Source organism: Lemur catta, chromosome 4, assembly GCF_020740605.2.
Source record: "Lemur catta isolate mLemCat1 chromosome 4, mLemCat1.pri, whole genome shotgun sequence".
NCBI lineage: Eukaryota > Metazoa > Chordata > Mammalia > Primates > Lemuridae > Lemur > Lemur catta.
In genome coordinates, this window is record NC_059131.1 from 23173768 (window position 1) to 23194777 (window position 21010).

General features: G+C 41.9%; 1 protein-coding gene across 1 annotated transcript in view; it reads right to left on the reverse strand.

Annotated features, from left to right (window-relative positions):
• Positions 1-364: 364 nt before the first annotated feature.
• The window catches only part of SRD5A2 (steroid 5 alpha-reductase 2), a 36765-nt gene continuing 16119 nt past the window's right edge, over positions 365-21010 (reverse strand). Inside the window, exons 2-5 of the mRNA XM_045549337.1 lie at positions 11183-11346; positions 7274-7375; positions 4835-4985; positions 365-2060 (exon numbers count right to left, since the gene is read on the reverse strand). Of these exons, the coding sequence (XP_045405293.1) occupies positions 1994-2060; positions 4835-4985; positions 7274-7375; positions 11183-11346 (484 nt within the window). The 3' untranslated portion in view covers positions 365-1993. The remainder of the gene's footprint in view (positions 2061-4834; positions 4986-7273; positions 7376-11182; positions 11347-21010) is intronic.

The window sequence follows — 21010 nt, forward strand, 5'->3', positions numbered from 1 at the left end:
AATATCATGGAGAGAACAGGAAGTCTTTTCTTTCTCAGAGCTCAAGCTACACCTGAAGATTTATTTCACTGAACATGTTCACTCCCTATGTATTCCTGAGCACCGGGTGGGCGTCCAACATTAGCACATTTTCCTGCATCTTACTTGCACATCTTTGGAGTTCTGAGATGTGACTGAGAAGCTCTATTACTCATACTACTTTATTTCCAGCTCTTGGCCACTAATTTCAAATTGGCAGTTTCATTTTGGCAAAATGAAGAGAGAGGAGAAGAAAGAAACAACAGTAAAGACAGGAAAAATGTGAGGTGGAGGGTGGAGGAGAGGGGCGGGGTGGGGAAACACAGCTCAATGCCTTGGAAAAATCTCCACAAGTCCCAGAACCTTTTAATTCAAACAAAATTACTTAACATCCATGATTTGAAAGACATTTAATGAACAGCAAAAACATTTATTTATATGATTACAATTTGTATTGTTTTAGTAATGTACGCCATTCTCACACCTTTCAAGTTTCCTGTGTACTTACATAGTGAGTTTCTGTACTTAGCACCACATCTGACGGAGTTTACCAAATACTGCCAATGCTTCCACACACCTAGGCCTGAGGAAACAGATATTTACATGAATGCTGATTACAAGTGTTCATCCCCTTCCTCAGAGAGTCCGGTATCTCAGCACCCACACAAGGGTGACCCCCTCCCAAGAGGCTGCAAACTCAAATGCTCTCTGGAGACTTAGTCCCACGCCTCATGTGGGAACACAGGCCCTGTGAGCCCAGAGACTCCAGCTTTTTAAATGAAACCAGAATGCCAGAGTTTTACATAGAAACCTCCTAATTTTTAAATTTTGGAAACTTCGAATGTAAAGAAAAAAATCAAACTATGTGTTCGAGCCAAACAAAACAGGTTTTCTGCCCAGATGTGTCCCCGGCCTACAATCTTCAGCCTCTGCCCTCAGGACCATGGAGGGCTGATGTTTAGGCCACCCCCAGGAGACAGCTTCTTAAACAGGTCCTGAGGACTGTGATGGAGAAATTCCAGAAGAGGAAAGCTGCTCGGTGCTTCTGATGTACTCCACATCGCTGTAGACGTCTTGTCAAGATAAGCAGCATGTGACCTGAATCGTGAATTTTCCTTACTCGACACTCTCTCATTATTTGGATATGCCCACCAGCTTCCAAGAACATCAGAGTTTGCAATGTCTATTGTAAAACACTTTTTCACTCTCTCGGGAGCCATCCAGGGTCATGTCTTTTTCTTTGTGGTCATTAAAACCTGGCCCTCAAGAAAACCCATACCAGTGTTCTGGGTTAGGCTAATATATCTCCAATGGGGACTGTAAATCTTCTGGAAGACAGAGGTACTCTTCAACTAAGACACAGCACATATACAAAATGGAATTAATGCATTTACATTTTGCAGTATGAGAAAAGGGATCCTTATTAAAGAAAGGTGTGCTTAATAATTTCATATCTTTCCTAATTTACAAAAAAGGAAGAACTGAGTGTATTTTCTTTTAGGAATGGGTTTGCTCTGAGTCTATGTGGCTTCAAAGTTTCTGCTACTCTGGCCAGGTACAAAATGTGTACCTTTAATAAGTTCTAGAAGCATCACCCCCAATTCAAAACATTCTTGATTACAGAGCTGTGCCACATGAATAGAGCATAAGTATAAAGCCACCTTTACTTGGATTAACCAAAGAAAAAAATACTTAGGGGAAGTTTTACACTTTCTAAGAGGAATAGCTAAGAAGCAAACATCTCCATCTGGGAAAGGTTCAACAGGAGATGGGGATGGGGACCCCTGGAAGAGTGGGAGTAAACTAAGCAGGCACCACTCAGAATCCCCAGGCCAGCTGGCAGAACACCAAGAGAACTAACGAATATACAGATGGGAGATTTCATGGAATATGACACCACAAAAGTTACAGTCTCAGCAGCTTGACAGTTTTCATCAGTATTACAGGAGATTTGCTCCTTTTCTATTTGGTTTCTTTAAAAGATTAATGGAATAAGCGCTTTCCGAGATTTGGGGTAGTCCTCAAACATCTTGAGGTAGAACCTGAAAAAGACAAGAAAGGAATAATTACAAATGTAATGGAGCAGTGATCAACAGTTGAGGTTTGGTGTGTCTGAAATCCTTGTTGCAAGTCAACCTACTGTTATTCAGGACCTGACTATTCCAGGGGGTCATTTGTCCATCCTCTTTGTCCTTCCTACAGCCGACTTCTCATAAATGCTGAAGCTTCTTGTGTTGGGAATTACAGAGTCATAGCAGAGGGTGGTGTGGTGATGGTTAGGTACAACACTGTGAATGCATCTAATGCCACTGAATTTTACACTTAAAAATGGTTAAAGTGGTAAATTGTAATGTTATATATATTTCACCAGAATGAAAAAAAAATGTAATATCCAGAACGAAGTACCTATCTGGATTCAGCTCGGAAACACAAGGAACCCAAAGACCCCAAAGAACATGGGCAAAGTTAACCCCAGAGAAGTGGCAATGGGTCCAGGAAAATATCTCTTCATGAGGCCTAGGAATGCCAAGAAAATATGACCTTGTATTATAGGTTGAATTTCGTCTTCCAAAAAGATATGTGAAATCCTAATCCCCAGTACCTGAGCATGTGACCTTTTTGGAACTAGGATCATTGCAAATATAACTGATTAAGATGAGGTTAAACTGGAGCAGGGTGGGCCCTTAATCCAAAATGACTGTGTCTTAAAAGGAAGTGAGACAAAGAGAGACGCACAGGAGCGGAGACCATGTGAAGACCGAGGCAGAGATGGCAGTAACACAGCTGTCAGCCATGGAACACCGAGGACTGCCAGCCACCACCAGCAGCTAGGAAGAGGCAAGGAAGAACTCTTCCCCAGAGCCGCCACACAGAGCATGGCCCTGCCTGCACCTTGATTTCAAACTTCCAGCCTCCACGACTATGGCAGAGTAAATTTGTGTTGTTCTAAGCCACCCACTGTGTGGTAATTTGTTACAACAGCCTAGGAGACTCAGGCATCTTCTAAGAAGCCTTTTTCCTTAAGTTACCAGCTGTCCTCCCAACTAGCTGAAGCTGGTCAGCCCTCAAGGCGTAATCAAGATGACACACTCTGTTAAAGTACCTTAGTGTGAATTGGAGACAAGTGTGTTACGAGAGGTGGCTGATTTTTGGTGCTGTGACTTGAGAAGCCTGGTGAGCTCCTCTTCATGTGCTGCCTGTCCTGTGAACACCCGGCTGTGCTTTACCGGATCCTGCACAAAGCCCCGTTAGCCCTGTAAAAAAGATGCCCTCTGGCCCTCCTCTGGACAGTCTGGCCTAACAGGTTGAGGCTTCAATTTGGATTTTGTTGTTGCATCAGCTGGAGACTCATGGTGGAATCCCCTGCCCGAGCCCGGTGGAGTCCATGGTTCTCAAACACCCACGGTGTGGGGTGACGCGCCCTCCTCTCCCCCACGCCCCCTCTGCCTCTGGTGGGCAACAGACCCAGCCTGAAGTGGCGAGAACCGTTGTGACTGTCTTCTGGGCTAGGAACCCTCTGCCACCCTTCCCTGCCGGGGCTAGGAGGTGGCAGGAATAGGTCATTAGGAGAGCTGCTGTTTTATTCATTTCTGAGCAGGTCTCCTAAATTCTGCTCAGAAGAAAAGAACCCATTCTTAGTTTAACCTTCAAAACTACGCAGCGAGTCATCAGCTAGACTAAAACACCAAGGCAAAAGCTTCAGGGGTTCCCCCAGGGTCCTGGTTCTGAGGCCATTCCTTCCCGGAGTACCCGTACCCTCCTCGCTTTCTCCAGTAATCACAGGCTTTCTCTCGCCACAAAAGCAATTTTAGGGAAAAGATCTGAAATTCGCACTCAGGTTTAAAGCCTTATAACAACTGAGAATGTTACCTTTTCTCTTCCAGCAATACCTTTATTGAATTCTTTGGTCCCTACCCCACCCCTGGTTCCTGGGGTTAGTGAAGCTTTCTAGACCTTCGCGGGAAGGGCTCCAAATGCCTGCAATTCCTGGCACTTCCCAGCAGGCGGGGCCGTCCCAAAATTCCACCGCACGCAAATGCTTGTCCCACCTTCCCAGGAAGCCGGAGATGGACTTGGCTGTGGTTTAAGGTGTGTGGGAGTAAGGGAGGGAGGAGGGGACAAAAATAAGCCCTGGTATTACACAGATTCCAGGGAAAATAATCCTTCTGGAGTTTCCAGGACTCCAGGATTACCTGAACCATTAGCACCAAATCTTGCAGCCAAAATCAGCAGTCACAGAGGCCACAGGCTAGTAGTGCTTTTCCCGGGTGGTTCTCTGTCCTGCTGTACCTTAGAGTCATCTGTGAAGCTCTGGGAAGTGCTGGCCATGGTCCTGCCCATGGAACACACTTCGAGAGATACGGTGGAAGGGAATTTAACTGAAGCATGGGATGGAAGTTACTTATTTGGCCTCTTGACTGTTTATCTGGAACTTAAACCAAGTGCTAACCACCACCAGGCAAGCCTGCTAGGAGAACACTGAGCCCGGGTCAACCAACTCCTGTGAATACATGGGCTTCTCCCGGGGCAGCCTTCCACAGGCGGGCATGCTGATGTCCCAGCTGTCCCCTCAGGTGCCTCTGTCTACATGGGCTTACTTTTGGTCTAAGAAAAAGTTTTGTTGCTGCTACTCTCATACAGTTAAATTCCAACTTCAGTAAAAACCCAAGAAGTCAGAATATACTAATCCAATGATTATATCAGCCTTCCCTTATAAAAATAAATATATCAGGTTTCTAAATCTGACTCCATGTGCTAAAATCCTGTTTGGAGGGAAAAAAGCTATGTGAATGCTGCCACCTTTATAAAAGTTTACCTGTGGTGGTGAAAAGCTCGCATCCCAAGGAAACAAAGTGAGAAAAATGCAAATGCAAGCGCTGGGAGGGACCAAGTGGCCAGGGCATAGCCCATCCATTCAACGATCTCACCAAAGAAATTGGCTCCAGAAACGTAGGTAAACAAGCCACCTGCGTGCAGAAGAATCAAAAAATCAACAATCAGAACGGAATCATCAGGACATTTGTTTCACTCTATTAAGGACAGTTTTCGGCCAGGCGCCTGTAATCACGCCTGTAATCCTAGCTCTGGGAGGCCGAGGCGGGTGGATCGCTCGAGGTCAGGAGTTCGAGACCAGCCTGAGCAAGAGTGAGACCCCGTCTCTACTAAAAATAGAAAGAAATTATCTGGCCAACTAAAAATATATATACAAAAAAAAATTAGCCGGGCATGGTGGCTCATGCCTGTAGTCCCAGCTACTCGGGAGGCTGAGGCAGTAGGATCGCTTAAGCCCAGGAGTTTGAGGTTGCTGTGAGCTAGGCTGATGCCACGGCACTCACTCTAGCCCGGGTAACAAAGTGAGACTCTGTCTCAAAAAAAAAAAAAAAAAAAAGGACAGTTTTCAAGCCACCTCTTTCTTACCTGCTCACTTCTTCCCTGGATAGCCAGGCAGCATATACCACATTCACAGTCACACAAAGTGAAATAACACACTGCGTTAAAATAATAAAAATCTGAATTTATGGCAGGAGTAATTAGATTTTCTTTGGGGATTTTCCCCTCCTTCCTCCACCTCTTCAAAGGAGTATACTCTGTTCAAGTTTGAAGTAGGGAGTAGGAGCTGAAGGTATTTGTCCTGCTGGAGGTTGGAGAGGTCTGTCTGGTTTTATTGGTTTTAAATGTTTCATTTCCATCCAACCAGGTATTTTCTCTTTCAGAATTATATCTAAAAAATCATCATATTTCTAATGCTATTAAATATATCCACACTCAAATTTTATGACCCACATTAAACTGGGGAAGTTAAACCAAAACAATTTTGTTCTTTCTATAGTTATAGAAAAATATTTTGTTTTTAAATCATTCTGTTTCTATCACAAATCAAAAGTTAGAAACTAAACTTGACAATCTGGTTTTTCATAAACTTTCTCTGCTCTTCATTTATCTAGTTATGGAGTGAACATTAAAAAAAAATCAAAGCCCCTTAAAGTTATCTTCCTTAAGGATGACATTGCATCAGCGGTTGATTCTCTAGACCCTGGGAGGAACTGATGATCTAATGCAAAGGGCCTATAAATTGTCCGTGAATACAATAAATGGTACATCTCAACCTACTGTATTATTTTGGTTTGATGTAGATACTGTTGGGATATTAACAACATTCAAATCCATTTCAATGTGTTACTGAATTCATAGTAGCTTTGTCATTAATTTCTTAATCAGTGGATATTAATCTGCACTAACACCATGTCATAATTCAGAAATTTCTTTATGTAAATAAAGGGTTGTCCATACATCAAAAAGGGTGAGACTCTGGGAGGCTGAGGAGGGAGGATCGCTTGAACTCAGGAGTTCAAGACCAGCCTGAGCAAGAGTGAGACCCCCATCTCTACAAAAAAATAGAAAAATTAGCCAGGCATGGAGGCACAGACTTGTAGTCCCAGCTACTCAGGAGGCTGAGGCAGGAGGATCACTTCAGCCCAGGAGTTTGAGGTTGCTGTGAGCTATGATGATGGCACTGCACTTTAGCCAGGGTGACAGAGTGAGACTCTGTCTCAGAAAAAAAGGGTGGGAGCCAGTGACCTACACAAATACCCACATAAATATATCAGAGGATTACCTGGACTGATTCACTCCCACTTGCTTATATTTGTCAACCTCACAGCCTGGTTTCTTGTGAACAGTTAAGATTTCAAATATTCTGCACCTTTATCTCCAAAAATGTACTTGTCCTTATAAGACCTCCTGTCCTAATTTTTGATACATGAATATGGTTCTTGACACATTTAAGGGTATATACAAGTGGCAGGAAATACACAAGTACTATACACAAGTACTTCCCTTAACTACTCTCTAAGTCTAGAATCAATTGGAGGGCACATATTTGTTGGTCATGCGTGATTCAGCTTCATTTACTAACCTAGAAAGGAACAACACTCTGTCCATGATGAACTTAGCTGCTGCAACTAGGGTGTAGCCTATTCCCACCCTACCCAAACCTCCCACTATCTCCCACCTTCAGGATATTGTGATCTGGCACCTCCCTGAGGACTCTTGTAGCTCTCCCGAGCTCTTGGGCTCAGGTCAGAAACGCAGATGTGCTGTGGGTGGATCAGGGTGTGGAGGGAAAGTCAAGAGCAAGCGGGATGTAGGGTATGGTGTGGGCCCTGGCTGTGCCCTCTCCATCTGTTACTCATAGCATGATCCTGGCACAGGCTCCGGGCAAGAGTGAGAAACTGGGTGGCAGGGGATGTATTACCTTGTGGAATCCTATAGGTGGTTTCTCCAGGCTTCCTGAGCTGGCGCAATATATAGTCACTATGAATGTTGATTCCCATTCCCAAAATAAATAAGAAGACACCTTGACAAAGAAGAGAGAAGGGAGAAGTTAAAAAAAAAAAAAGTGTTTGGACTTTGGTGTTTTTCTCACAAGCTAAGTTTTTTTTTCCTAAAAATGAAGGGGGGGAATTTAATTTCTAAATCTAAGAATGGTACTAAGTAAGATATGGCAAAAAAAAAAAAAAATGATGGCGGGGCTGGTCCTAGGTGGAGAAGGAGTTGTGCTTTTTCCTACACCAAGAGGCTGCAAGTGCACAACAACACTGATGGAGACAGATGGGAGGAGAGAGGAGGCAGCATCATGTTGTCCAACATTTAGGTAAATGAATGAATGAATGAATGAATGACAGCAAGCTCTGGGCTCATTCAAACACTCAAACTGTGGTTGGCTAACTCTACTGCCAAGTCCAACCCCTTTTCCTTTGCCATCGCCCACTACAGAGGCTGGAAAGGTGAAAGGTGGTCACATGACCTAATTCTGCCAATAAGATGTAAAGGGAAGTCTTGAGGCGACTTCCTTGGAAATCTTTTGCTTTTCTGGTAAAGGGAGCAGATGAAACAGATGCCTCGACTTCCTCCTTCCTCCTGCCTCGACTACCAGATACAATGCCTTGAGCCACAGCCACTGCCTTGAAAGTTTGAAGCACCTAACAAGAGGGCCACAGGAAAACAGGCGAAGAATGGTGGAGACAGCGCCGAGTTCTCAATGGCGTCCGCAGTGGCGTCAGCAAGCAACCACGGGGCTGCAGAAGCCACCTCCCTTTGGGCCCTTCTTGTTATATAAGAAATACGAATTCTGAATAGTTTCAGTCACTCTTAGTTGGTTTTCTGTGACTCTCCCTGAGAGCATTCCTGACTGAGACACCTACTCCCGTGAAAGTGATGTGAGCTGGTGGCAACTAACAAACTGCCTTCTGCCCCCACCCCACACACACATAGCCTGACACCGAAAGTGGCGCACCGCACGCACTGCTCACACCTCCGCTCATTTTATTCAGCCGCGTGTCCCGCAGGTGTCCCCACAGGTGTCCCCGCAGGTGTCCCCGCATGTGCGGAAAGGGCCCTGGCCTGAGGCGCGGAGAGCCGGGTCGGGCGGGAGGCCCGCGGGGCGGTGGCTCCGTCACACAGGCCAGTCCCGCCTCCGGGGAAGGCACGCGGTGGGGATCGAAACACATCAGGCGAAAAGCATGAAAATAATCAGATCCACTCTCACCTTATTTGATATGATATAAAACAATGATTTTCCACCTTGTCTGGTCAAAACGTCGTTGGCCTGGGAGAAAGGACCCCTCGGGAGGGCCGGGGGAGGGGAGGGGGGAGAGGGACAGCAGTGGGGAAAGCAGGGACCTCGGACTGGCTGCCTGTGTGACCTTGAGCGAGTCACCTCACCTCTCTCAGCCTCAGTTTCCTCATCTGTAAACTGTAGGTTCTAACAGTAGGTACCTCACAAGGATGGAATGACGACCATCAGTGTTCACGGAGGGCTCACTGCGTACCAAGCACCTTCCTAAGCGCCGGAGACGCAGCAGCGAGAAACACGGTCACGGTGCTGGTAGTCGCCGAGCTTACGTTTTAGTGGAGGAACACCGAAATGAATCGCAAGGAATTAAAAATTAAAGTAAAAAATCACATAATGATCAATGGGATCCAGAAAACCAAAACAGGGTAATGGGAGAGTAAAGTGAGGTGTGTGGAGGTGTCTCTACTTTAGATGAGGAGGACAGGGAAAGTTTTTCCGACGATTTGACATTTTTCCCGGGATTGAATGATGAGAATGCAAAAATCTGAGGGAGAGCGATGTGGCAGCGGAGGAGCCGCAGCTGCAAAGGCCCCGTGCACCTATGGCGCCCGGGGGAGGAGGCGAGGGCAGGACGAGAAGGAAAAGGCCACATCAGGCATTCTAGGCCTCGGTGAGGGCTTTGGATTTTTAAGTGCAGCAGGAAGTCAGTGGTAGATTTTAATCAGGAGAGAAATAGAATTTGATTTCTCTTTATTACTGCAAAATAAATATGTATGTTACATAGAATATTAAACACTAATTAGAAGAAATAAAAAAAAAACCAAGGCACTTATTTCCCACCACTCAGAAATTACTATCATGAAACACATTAGTTCATATCCTTCCAGATTTTCATCTTATCTAATATCTAGGCCATATTCCAGTTTCCTCAAATGTCCCCCAAATCCCCACTACAGTTGGTTCATGCAAACCAAGATCTGATACAGGATCACAGCTGGCATCTGGTCATCATGTCCTTTAAGGTTCTTTTAATCTAGCCCAGACCCCTTCCATTATTTTTTTCAGGACACTGACTTGTTGAAGAGATCAGACAGTTGTCCTTCAGAATGTCCCCTTTTCTAGATAGGACTAGCTTGCTTCCTCACAGAGGTGTTTAACTGATTTCTCTATCTGCTGTGTTTTCTGTAAACTGGAATAAATCATTTTGCTGTGTGGTTATATTACCAGTTTAATATATAGTTAGCCACATTTGTGTGTTTGCTTTTAATTTTAGGAAACTTTTCTTCAATTTAGAGTTTTTTAAAGATTAAGAAATGAAGTTTCATGATTCCAAGAACAAAACTATATTGAAAGAAAAGTTCTGCCCACCCACCCTGCTCTCTTTACCCTGAGAAGGGAAACTTTTTTGTTGGTTTCTTTTTTATACTTCCAATATTTCCTTTTGCACTTGCACACACACAATTTTCCTTCTATTCCATTTCTACATAAAAAATGCTATACTATATATGTTAGTTATACATGCATAGCATGCATTCTACTTTCTTTTTATCTAACTGTGTATCCTAGAGGTGTCTCCATATGAGCACACAGAGATCTCCTTGCTTTTTGATTTTGTTTGTTTGTTTCTTTCTTTCTTTGTTTTTGTAGTCATAGAATACTCTATTATGTGCAGGTACCAGTATTCATGCAACTAATCCTCTGGTCATTTGTGTTTTCAAATGTTGCCTATGACTGCTGTGTGGAGAACCAGTTAACAAAAAAGAGAAGTGGAGGTAGAAAGTTCAGTTTGGAGGTTATTGCAGAAGTCCAGGCAAGAGGTGATTGTCACGTGGACTAGGATGAAGCTAATGAAGTTAGGGAGAAGTAAGCTGTACAGTTGGCATGTGTTTTGGAGCTAGAGGCAGAAATACTAAGCTAATGGATAGGATGTGATATATGATACTAAGAGGAATTAAGGATAATCCCTACTATTCTGTTATTTTTTATTTGAGCCAAAATAGCATACAAATAATTGAGCCTTCCTGGACTCTAGCTCCTCTTACAGAAAATGGGGAAAAAATCAGTGATCAGCCTCCTTAACTATTTTAGATAGGGTGGTCAGGGAAACTCTCTTTGAGGAGGTACAAATTGGTAGAGACCTAAATAAAGTGAGGGACCAAGCTCCATGAATATGTGAGGACAGAGGCTGCTAGACAGAGGGAGTAGTCCCCTCTAAAAGCTCTGGCGCAGGACAAGCTTGACAATTTCTGGCACACCAGGAAGGCCTCTGGGACTAGAGCACAGGAAGTGAGGTGGAGGGAGGCAGGAGAGGAGATTGGGAAATCAGAAAGACCAAGAATATTCTGGTTTTATAGGTAGTGGTAAGGTAATTCGTATTTTATCTTGAGGGTGATGGAAATCTACTGGAGAGTTCTGAGATGGGAAATGACATATTGTTAAACTGTCTCTTTGAATGCCATGTAGAAAGAAGACTAGAGTGGAAGTGAGAGGGGGGAGATGGGATCATTAGGAGGTTGTTGCAGTGGGGTGGGGAGAGGTGATGGTGGGTATTAGCTGGGGAGCGAGTGAGAGGGGGGCAGATTCACTTACCCAAGCTGAACCGTGTGTCCGTGTACCACTCATCAGGGTATTCCGCACAGTAAATCAGATAGTAGCCTTGAAGGAATCCATTTCCCGTGCAGAAGACAAAGCCTCTGAAAATGAATACAAGTGGAAAAGGCCTCCCTCTGTTGAGCAATGGGTAAACAAATGTCCTGGGATATATGGGGGAAAAGGTTAGAATCCATTGTCAAAAAAGAGAAATGTCCAACAATGAGATGAAAATGTTTCAAACAGATAACAACATCAAAACTATTTTTTAAAAACCATTTTTCCTTACATTTGTGGACTGAAAGAACACTACTACCTGGTTCTAGAGCAACCATTTATGCTATAATTTGTTTTATTTCATTACAATCCATACTAACCACCATTTAGTACCTTATTTTATTCTCAAAACAGCCTTGAAAGGTAAAGATCATCCTCATCCAGTAGTCAATAAATTAAATTTTGTGAGCCCAAGATTGGGCGTCAGCTTTCTATAAATCTATAAGTGAAATCTACTTTATATTGGGAAAAAAGTAAAGCCTGGTTTACCCCAAACAGTGGAATGGCATTTTGATAACATCCACTTGATTACACAGCTTTTCACAATGTCTCTCTGATATGATTAGCTACTGATATTACAGTAGTCTCTAGAAAGTGGACTGCAAAATCCCTTGAGAAAAGAGAGGGAGACCCCTCGTAATGTTAGGAATTATGCATCTAGAGGAATGCAGGATGAAGAGTTCAAAAAATATAAATACCCTCAAAATGAAAATCTACCCAAGATATAATGCTAAATACTAGACCACAAACTACATCCTCTTTATAATTTTTCTTCTCTTATGATGTAATAAACAGTCATACAGGAAAGTTCATAAACCTATGTAAATAGTTTAATGAATAACTGTCAAATAATCACCCATATAGCCAGTAACTAAGTCAAGAAATAGAACATTGCGATTACCCAGAACCCTCTCCTCTGTCCCTCCCTGTCCACAGTACCACCATCACCCCAGACACCAGGGGTAGCCACTATCTGTATTTTTGTAACAAGTATTTCCTTTTGTTTCTTTATAATTTTACCACATTTGTATGCATCCCTAAAACTATAGTTTATTTTGCTCATTTTTAATTCCATATTAATGGAATCATACCCTCTGATTCTTAGAGTATTCTTTAACATCTTATTTCTTTAACTCATCATTTGTTTGTGAGACCCAAGCATGTTGTTGCGTACATAGTTCACTTAATTTCATTATTTTATGTTATTCTCATGTATTAATATACCACATTTATCCTATATCCTATGTTCTTACCTTCTTAAAAGGAACTCCAGTTTTTATCTTCAATTGATAAGTAAAAGCTTTTCTTTTCAGAATTAATGGAGGATAAACTTTAAAGTTTGAAAACTTATCATTCATAGAAATTCCAAAGTATCATCCCACAGATTATGTGCTAATTACAAGGGGAAACCTGCTTTTATAATGGTGACATCTAGAGGTCATCACTTCAAGCAACTGACCAAACTTGGCATCACTGAGAGTGGGAGAATTTATTACTATGTACCTCCTGGTATGATCCACTATGAGTGCTACAGCTTCACCTATGAAGTGTTCTTGCCAAAACTGGATCTAACCAAGTCCTTACAACTAACTTTCAATGAGATGAAATACAGGAGATAGAGCAATAACTTAACTGACACCACAAGGAAAAGATAAATTCAGAATATGAGGTAAAATAACTAGCATTCTTTAAAAATTCATTTTCATGGGGAAAAAAGGTATATGGGAGTGGTCAGTTTTAGAAGAAAAGATACTCAAAAGCCATAGCCATTAATGTGTGATCTTTCAGTGAATCCTGGCTTGAAAAATTAGCTATCAATGATATTCGGAAGAAATAACAGTTGAGAAAATTTGAATATGAACTGGATACCAGATGTTAGTAGGGAATCATTTTTCCTGGGTGTGTTGTTTTGTCAGAAAACGTCCTTAATCTTAGGACAGGCATGTTGACATGGTTCCAGATAGCTCATCAAAAATATAACTATCTTTATAAAAATTACATAAACATGGGAAATATGAAGCAAAAATTTCAAAATGTTAACAATTGTTGACTTTATCTGTTAAATAGATGTCATTCTTTCAATTTATCTTACTGAAATTTTTCATTTAAAAAAAAGTTGGGAAAAGAAAACTATTTAACCAAGAAATCAAGCCAAACCAATAGCAATAAAAAGAAAAAGCTTGGAAATGGAAAAATTCAAGTAAAGAGACTGGGATAATTAAGTTATGACATGTACTATACTGAAATATAGAACTAGAATTAAGTAATCATAGGAATTGCGGTTACTTTACTGAACGTAAATGTGAAAAACCTTAAATGTAAAACTGTAACCAATAAATTCACAGTGTTAGGAGAGGAGGAGAAAAGACACACAAAGGAAAGTTTTCCCATCCTTAGTAGCAGCAAATCAATAGATATGTGTGTAGTTGAAGGAGCAGAAGAAGGAAGAGGACTTGAAAAAATATAATGACCTCAACCTTTTTATATTTTCTGAATTTTTTCTTATCTTTTCAGGGAGCTAATCGTATCTCTTGTGGTGAAGAAACAAGTTTTGGATATTCAGAAATTCCTTCAGTTTCATTTCATTTTCTTTTTCTCCAGTTTAATTCAAATAAAACCATATTGCATACATTTTATTAAGATGCCAGGTGTTGTCAATTTTTTTTTTTTTTTTTTTGAGACAGAGTCTCACTCTCTTGCCTAGGCTAGAGTGCCGTGGCATCAGCCTAGCTCACAGCAACCTCAAACTCCTGGGCTCAAGCCAGCCTCCTGCCTCAGCCTCCCAAGTAGCTGGGACTACAGGCATGCACTACCATGCCCAGCTAATTTGTTCTACTATTAATTGTTTGGCTAATTTCTTTCTATTTTTAGTAGAGACGGGGTCTCGCTCTTGCTCAGGCTGGTCTTGAACTCCTGAGCTCAAGCAATCCTCCCTCCTCAGCCTCCCAGAGTGCTAGGATTACAGGTGTGAGCCACCGCACCCGGTCGTGAATTCTTGTTTCTCTGAAAACTTGTCAGCATATCTCAATTCCTACCTGCACATGCCTATGGGATGCCTTAGGAGACATTTGCTAAATATTGGCAGCACTTATTTCTAGAATGTAACTTTAAAATGTTTATTTTCTCTCTGTGTTTTTCTACATTGGCTAAATTTTTATAATAATCATAGGTTCTTTTTCTTTTTTCAAAACAAGTCATTGTCACAAAAACAAGAAAAAAGCTTTGATTTACAAACTGTTAGCAGCAATTATCTCTGTTAGGTATGATTATGGATACTTTTTAATTTTCTTCTCATTGCTAATCTATACTTTGTAATTTTCCTAAAATGAATATATAGATGTACTTAAATTTTCTAATTTTCCTAAGCATTGGTATGAAAACACTCCATACTGGTCTCACTGGCTAGCATACTATAAAGTTTACATCTCCTTTGGCCCTTTAACACACTCTCTCTCTCTATCGCCTACCCGCTACACTCAGGTTTCACAGACTCTTCTGTCCTTCCTCTTCCTCCAGTGCCCCAGATGAGGTTTTAATCTGTTCCTCATATCTAACATTAACTGTATATAACATTGCAGAGCTGCCCACACCTGGTCTTCTTTCAGTAGGACCTAATTGAGCTACCCAACATATCTGCATTATACTAACAAGCCCCTGAGTTTCCTATCCTATTAATAAAGTCTCTTACCCTGTTTTTTTAAAAAAATCAATAAGCCCCTAATTTGAATTTGAACTAATAACCTCAGTCCTCTCTCTAGAGTTTCCTCCTCCAAATACACCATCATCTCCTTAGGTTTCTTATTTAACAACAACAAAAACAAAACTTTCTTCAATTTTTAAATGAAGGTGGACTCATCATTTGGAGAAAACTTCATAATAAAATTGAATTTTATTCCAGAAGTGGCCATTGGATGATTTATTTTAAAAGAGCTAATAAATACAAAAGAACAAGGGTTTAGACTAGGATCATGAATGAGTTCAATACCCAAATTTTCCCTTTTCCATTTGTAATTTGGGCATCACACAATATGGCAAACTAGCATGGACTATTGCATCCCTTGCTGTCAAATTCAACCTTAGAGAAATGACAGTAATGTAAAAACTGTGAAAAAACTCTGGACAGACTGAAGGCTATAACCTGGTGGCTTGGGTGGGGGCTGTAGCAGCAGCATAGCACAAACAACAGTCTGCTACAGCATAGAAGAACTTTTCAATTCTACTCTTGCCCACCCTTCCCCTCTGCCTTAAGAAGAGCATTCCTGCCCATTGCTACTGTGATGGGCAACAGCCCAAACTGTCTGGGACCTATGGAGTCACATCCAAAGATCGCGAGGAGTGCAGGAATCCCACTGGGGTGGGTAATCATGAAAATAGGCACACACTGGTCAGCTACCCTAAGACATTCATTCCCACACCCCTTCTCTCCCCATGGCTAGGTTAGTGCATTGCGATCTACAATCTCTTCCCAGTACTTCTAAGAGTTTAACAGCTTCTAAGAGTTTAACAGTTAGTTGCCTGGATGGCATGGGGATTTAGGGGACAGCAGCTTTGTAATACATGGGGCTCTCATCCTGTCTCATCCCTACCTCTTCTTTAAGCGCATCAGAAGGGACAAGGACTAGGATCTGGCCTTTAGTCCTAACCCAATACACATCACCAAATGCATTCCCCAGGAGAATCTGTCTCACGTGCCAAAATAATTGGACACCTGAAAAGTACAACCACTAAAAAATAATCAATGATGCATACTATATAATATATACATAATGTGTGTAGTAAATAAATAATGAACATATACCATGCGAAGTGGAATTACTGCAACACAACAATAATTTTAAATAAGCACAATAACTGTCCTCAAAGAAATGCTTCCTTCAAAGCAGAAAAAAAAATCACTTAAAAAGTAATGAAATGAAAATATTAGCTACGAAAAATACAATAAGTTGAAATAAAGAACACAATATGTAGGACAACTGGCATATAGTTTTAAGCAGACAGTTCAAGAAAGAACCAGTAATGGAGATTTAAGATCTCATTTAGGAAAGAGATGACCCATCATCAGTTAGTTTTTAGATTTGAAAAGGTTTTTGTGGTTGGAAATTTGTTTTGAGTCCCAGAAGTTTAAAGGTAGAAGAGACTTCAGTGATGTTCCACGTATTCATTTTGGAAAGATGGGCAAATGAGGCTTGGATTATAAAGTAGATTAGGCAGAGTTAAAGCTAAAACACATGTATTTAAATGCTCTCTAGGATGTCACATCAGTTTTAAAATTAAGGTGACAGAATGATAGATTTTTAGAGCTAAAATATTATCACAATCCTTAACCTTACACATGAGAAAACTAAGACCCAAAGACATTAAATAATTTGTCCAAAATAATGAAGCCAATTGGTGATGGAGGAAGAACAAGATCTAGGTCTTCTGATAAGCCCAGTTCTCTACACTAAACCTTTCTAATTGTTCCAGAATTGGCATTTTCAGAAAGATCTACTGTCACTATACGTGAATGAGTGATACACTGAAAAAAAGGATTCTATAGTTAAGTTTGGGATGAAACATCAAACAAGGTCTAGCATTTACTTAGTGCAGGACTTCTTCAAGTCTCAACATGTGCAAGCACATGGTGACTCCCTGAAAACGACACTCCAGCGTGCCACATTGATCACAGAACTAGAGCTCAACTCCAGAAAACACTTTCCAAAACGTGACTGATAATCTTATACAGACAACTGGATCCTGAAGCTTTGAGGACTGATATTTGATTTTGTAAATTTCATATTCCTATCTTCCTCCCTTTCTCTCCCTCTCTCTCCCTCCCTCTCATACACACACACACACACACACACACACACACACACACACACACACACACACACACACACCAGCCAACCCTACACATCTCCAGAGCTTCATCTGACCTATTGCAGACAACAAAGAGTAGACAAGATCTGGAAATTGTCACAGATAATTACAGTTGCATTTTGGATGTGGACTCCTAGCTTCAAAGTCTGGGAGGTTTGTCTTAGATCTCCTCATCAAAAGCAGGCAGCCGGAGAAAAGCACTGGGCTTCAGGTCAGGGACATGGGTCACCATTGCCTTACCTGGAAATGGGATTATAATTCCTTCCCTGTTGCCTCGTAAAGTTGCTGGGAGAATGAAATTAGATGATATATGCAGAAGCACATTTTAAACTATAGCATGACTGGCAAACATACATAGACAGGTGTTGCATTATGTGTAAGCCAAGTTTTATAAACATAAAACACAAAGGTGGTCTTGAGGACCTGCCCTTCCCGCCATTAACAACAGATGTTCCACATCTTTCCTCTCTTGGCCTGAACACTGACAACCCTATTGGAATAGGGAAGCTGCCCAGATGTTCTCAGGATGCTTAACCTTCTCACCTCTACCATCTATTCTCCTGGCCAGTTATTGGATCATGAAGATGTTTAATTCTCTGTATTAAAGAGCTAGAGAGCAAAGAAAGGCCAGTTTCCTGTGTTGTCTCCCTAGAAACTAGACACTATCTGGTGCCTCCCTCTCCCCTTACATCTGGACTCAGGCCCCCTCTATCATCTGCAGAATCTTCCTACCCCACTCAATCACAACAGTGCCTACAATTCGTTTTTTTAAGTAAATAATTACCTTCTCTGTTTCTTACCTCCTTCAAAATGCAAATACACATAAGAGGAGAGAGGAGCTTGAGTGTTAACATCAGACTGTGCATGAGCAAGTTACTCTTTCCTCCTTCCCCAGAAACAGAATAGAGCGAAGACATAGTGGAAAGAGTAAGTGCTTCTTGGTTTAAAGGCCTGGATTGCAGGATTCCACTATTTCATAATTCTGTCATCTGAGTCAAATATCTTCATCTGTAAACTTCACTGGATTCTTGTGAAAATTAAAGGAGAGGATGTAAGAAAAAGTAATGGATACAGGATTGTTGCTAAGTATTTGTTTCTCCACATGTTCACACCCCATCGGAGTTCTGAGGGCCCGAAGGTGGCTTGATTTGTTAGAGGGAAAGGATCCTGGAAGGCTACAGAAAGTCATTTAAAAATAGTTGTATTTTTGTAATAGTTGTAGGAATCGGTATTAATCAGGGCAGGCACACTACTGTAACAATCAACTGCAAAGTATCAGAGGTTCAATGTAATGGAAGCTCATTTCTTGCTCGTGCCACAGTGCAGTGCTGTTCAGGGGTGACGCTGTGCTTTACAGCCACCCGGGACCAAGGCTTTTCCAGGGGAGCGTCTGTCTCTGAGCAGGGGACAAAGGAAGAGTGAGAGCATGGAGGTTTGTGTAGAGGATTTGCCTCCCACCCTCATTCCTTTGGCCTCACTGAACTGCAGGAGAGACTAGGAAATGTAGTTTACTGGGCTCCCCAGCAGGAAAAGGAAAAGTTTAGTGAACAAATAGAACAGACGGAAGGTTCTGGACAGCCAGAAGTCCCTGGAGAACAAATAAAGTTCTTCTGATACAAATGACTTTGCTGTTGGAAAGCTGCAAACAGCTCAAAATAAGTATGTCTCAATGTAGGAAAAGACAATGACGAGAAGGGGAAGAAAGTCCAGTAGCCCAGGAGGCTGGTAATTAGTGCTGTGGAGTTGTAGGTGAGTTTCCTCTGCAGGGCCCGTGCCCCACCTACGGCCTGAGACTCAGTCTCCCTGGTTTCAGACCACATCTCTTTAATTACCTCCTACACCTCTAATGTAAAGTTTAATTCTTTTATATTTGTTCAGATACAGAAGCTGATAAGTACTCTGTAAATATAAAGCTTTCTATCACTGCTAAGTAAATATTCATTTGGGGGGACTCGTACTGGAAAGGGTTAACTGAAGCTGCAAATCCAAATTAAGCCAAAGAAAAAAACTTTAAAATTACACATCTTGCATAGACCAACTCATATTTAACTAAGTCTTCTTCAAATATACATGCTATTGCTAAGATTATCGAGCCTATTGAAGACTTTTCACTATATGAAATTTTAGGCTTCATTGTCAATCAAAATAAATTCAAATTCCATATATAAATACAAGCTTACCAGGTATATATTTAGTTGTTCTGTATAGTAATAACTGCTTTCTTGACCACATATCCTCTTTAATCCACTACCCCATTTTTCTGCTTCCCTTTGTAGCAAAACTCCTCCAAAGAGTTGTCTGTACTTCCCGTGTCTATGTCTTCTCCTCCTCTTCTTTCCTCCTCTCCCTCCTACCACAGAAACCATCTTAGTGAGGCGACCAGAGACCATCACATTTCCAAACCCCAGGGCCAATTTTCAGCTTTCTTCTTATTTGAAAAGTTAAACACTCCCTCCTTCTGGAAACCCTTTCTTCACTCAGCTTCCAGCACACCACACTCTCTTGGCTTTTCTACTTCACTGATTTGTCCTCATTTTCTTTTGCTGGTTTCTTCTCATCCTCATCCTCCTGACCTTTAAATATTACAGTGCCCCTAGGGCTCAGGACTCTTTTCTTCTTTATTTACAGTCACTGTCTTTGTGATCACATCTAGTCTCCTATTGTTAAATATGCCCCCCAAATTGATGTGCTGGAAACTTAATCCCCAGCGCCAGAGTGTTGGAAGGGGGGGCCTTTGGGGATGTGTTTAGGTCACGAGGGCTCTGCCATCATGGATGGATTGATGCCACTAGAAATAGGGCTTGCGGGAGTGGGTTTGCTCTCTCTTGCCCTTCTGCTTTCCACCATGAGAGGACACAGCAAGAATATCCTCATCAGATTCTGGTGCCTTGATCTTGGACTTCCCAGCCTCCAGAACTGTAAGAAATAAATTTCTGTTCTTTATGAATTACCCAGTCTCAGGTATTCTATTATGGTAGCACAAAATGGACTAAGACAATCATCTATAAAATAACAACTCTCAAGTTTATGTCTCCAGAGAGGATGTCTGCAGTCCTTAAACTCAGACTCATATCGTCACTCCCTACTAGACATCTAGTTTAATGACTATGTCAATCTTAAACACATTCCAAACCAAACCCCTGATTCCTACCCTTTCCGAAACCTGCACCTCCCTGAGTCTTCCCTGTCTCACTAAATGTCAAGTTTATTCTTCTTATTGCTCAGGCCAGGGACCCTGGACCACATTTGACTTCTCTCTCTGTCTCTTTCTGTCTCTCTCTTTCTCTCTCTCTCTCTCATACCCCACATAAAGTCTATTAGCAAATTCTATCATCTTTATCTTTAAGATGTTTCCAGAATCTGGCCACATCTCACCAACTCCACTACTCTGCCTGAGTTCAAGCCATCATTAAGCCTCTCCTAGATATGTGCAAATGCCTCCTCATTTGACCCCTCCACTTCTTCCACTAGAGGCTATTCTGCATACAGCAGACCAAGAAGAGCTGTGAGCTAGATCATATTACTTCCCTCTGAAAACCCCCATCATGGCTAAGGAAAAGCCCAGATTCTTACGACTGCCTTCAAGACTCTACACAGTCTGGTTCCCCAACCACATCTCTGACTTCTACCACTTTTCCCCTTGTCCTCCTCACTCCGGCCACTCTGGCCTCCCTGCTGTTACCTGAGCAGGCCGAGTACATGCTGCCTCAGACCTTTGTCACTTGCCTGGAGAGCTCTTCCCCAGATACCCACAGGGCTTATGCCCATGCTTTTCTTCAGATCTGCTCAAATGAAATGTTAGCTTCCCTGACCACCCTATGTAGACCAGCAAACCCCCAATGCCTCCAGCACTCATTGTCCTCATAAACTTGCTCTGCTTTTTCCAATAGCACTTTTTGCTCCCTAAGA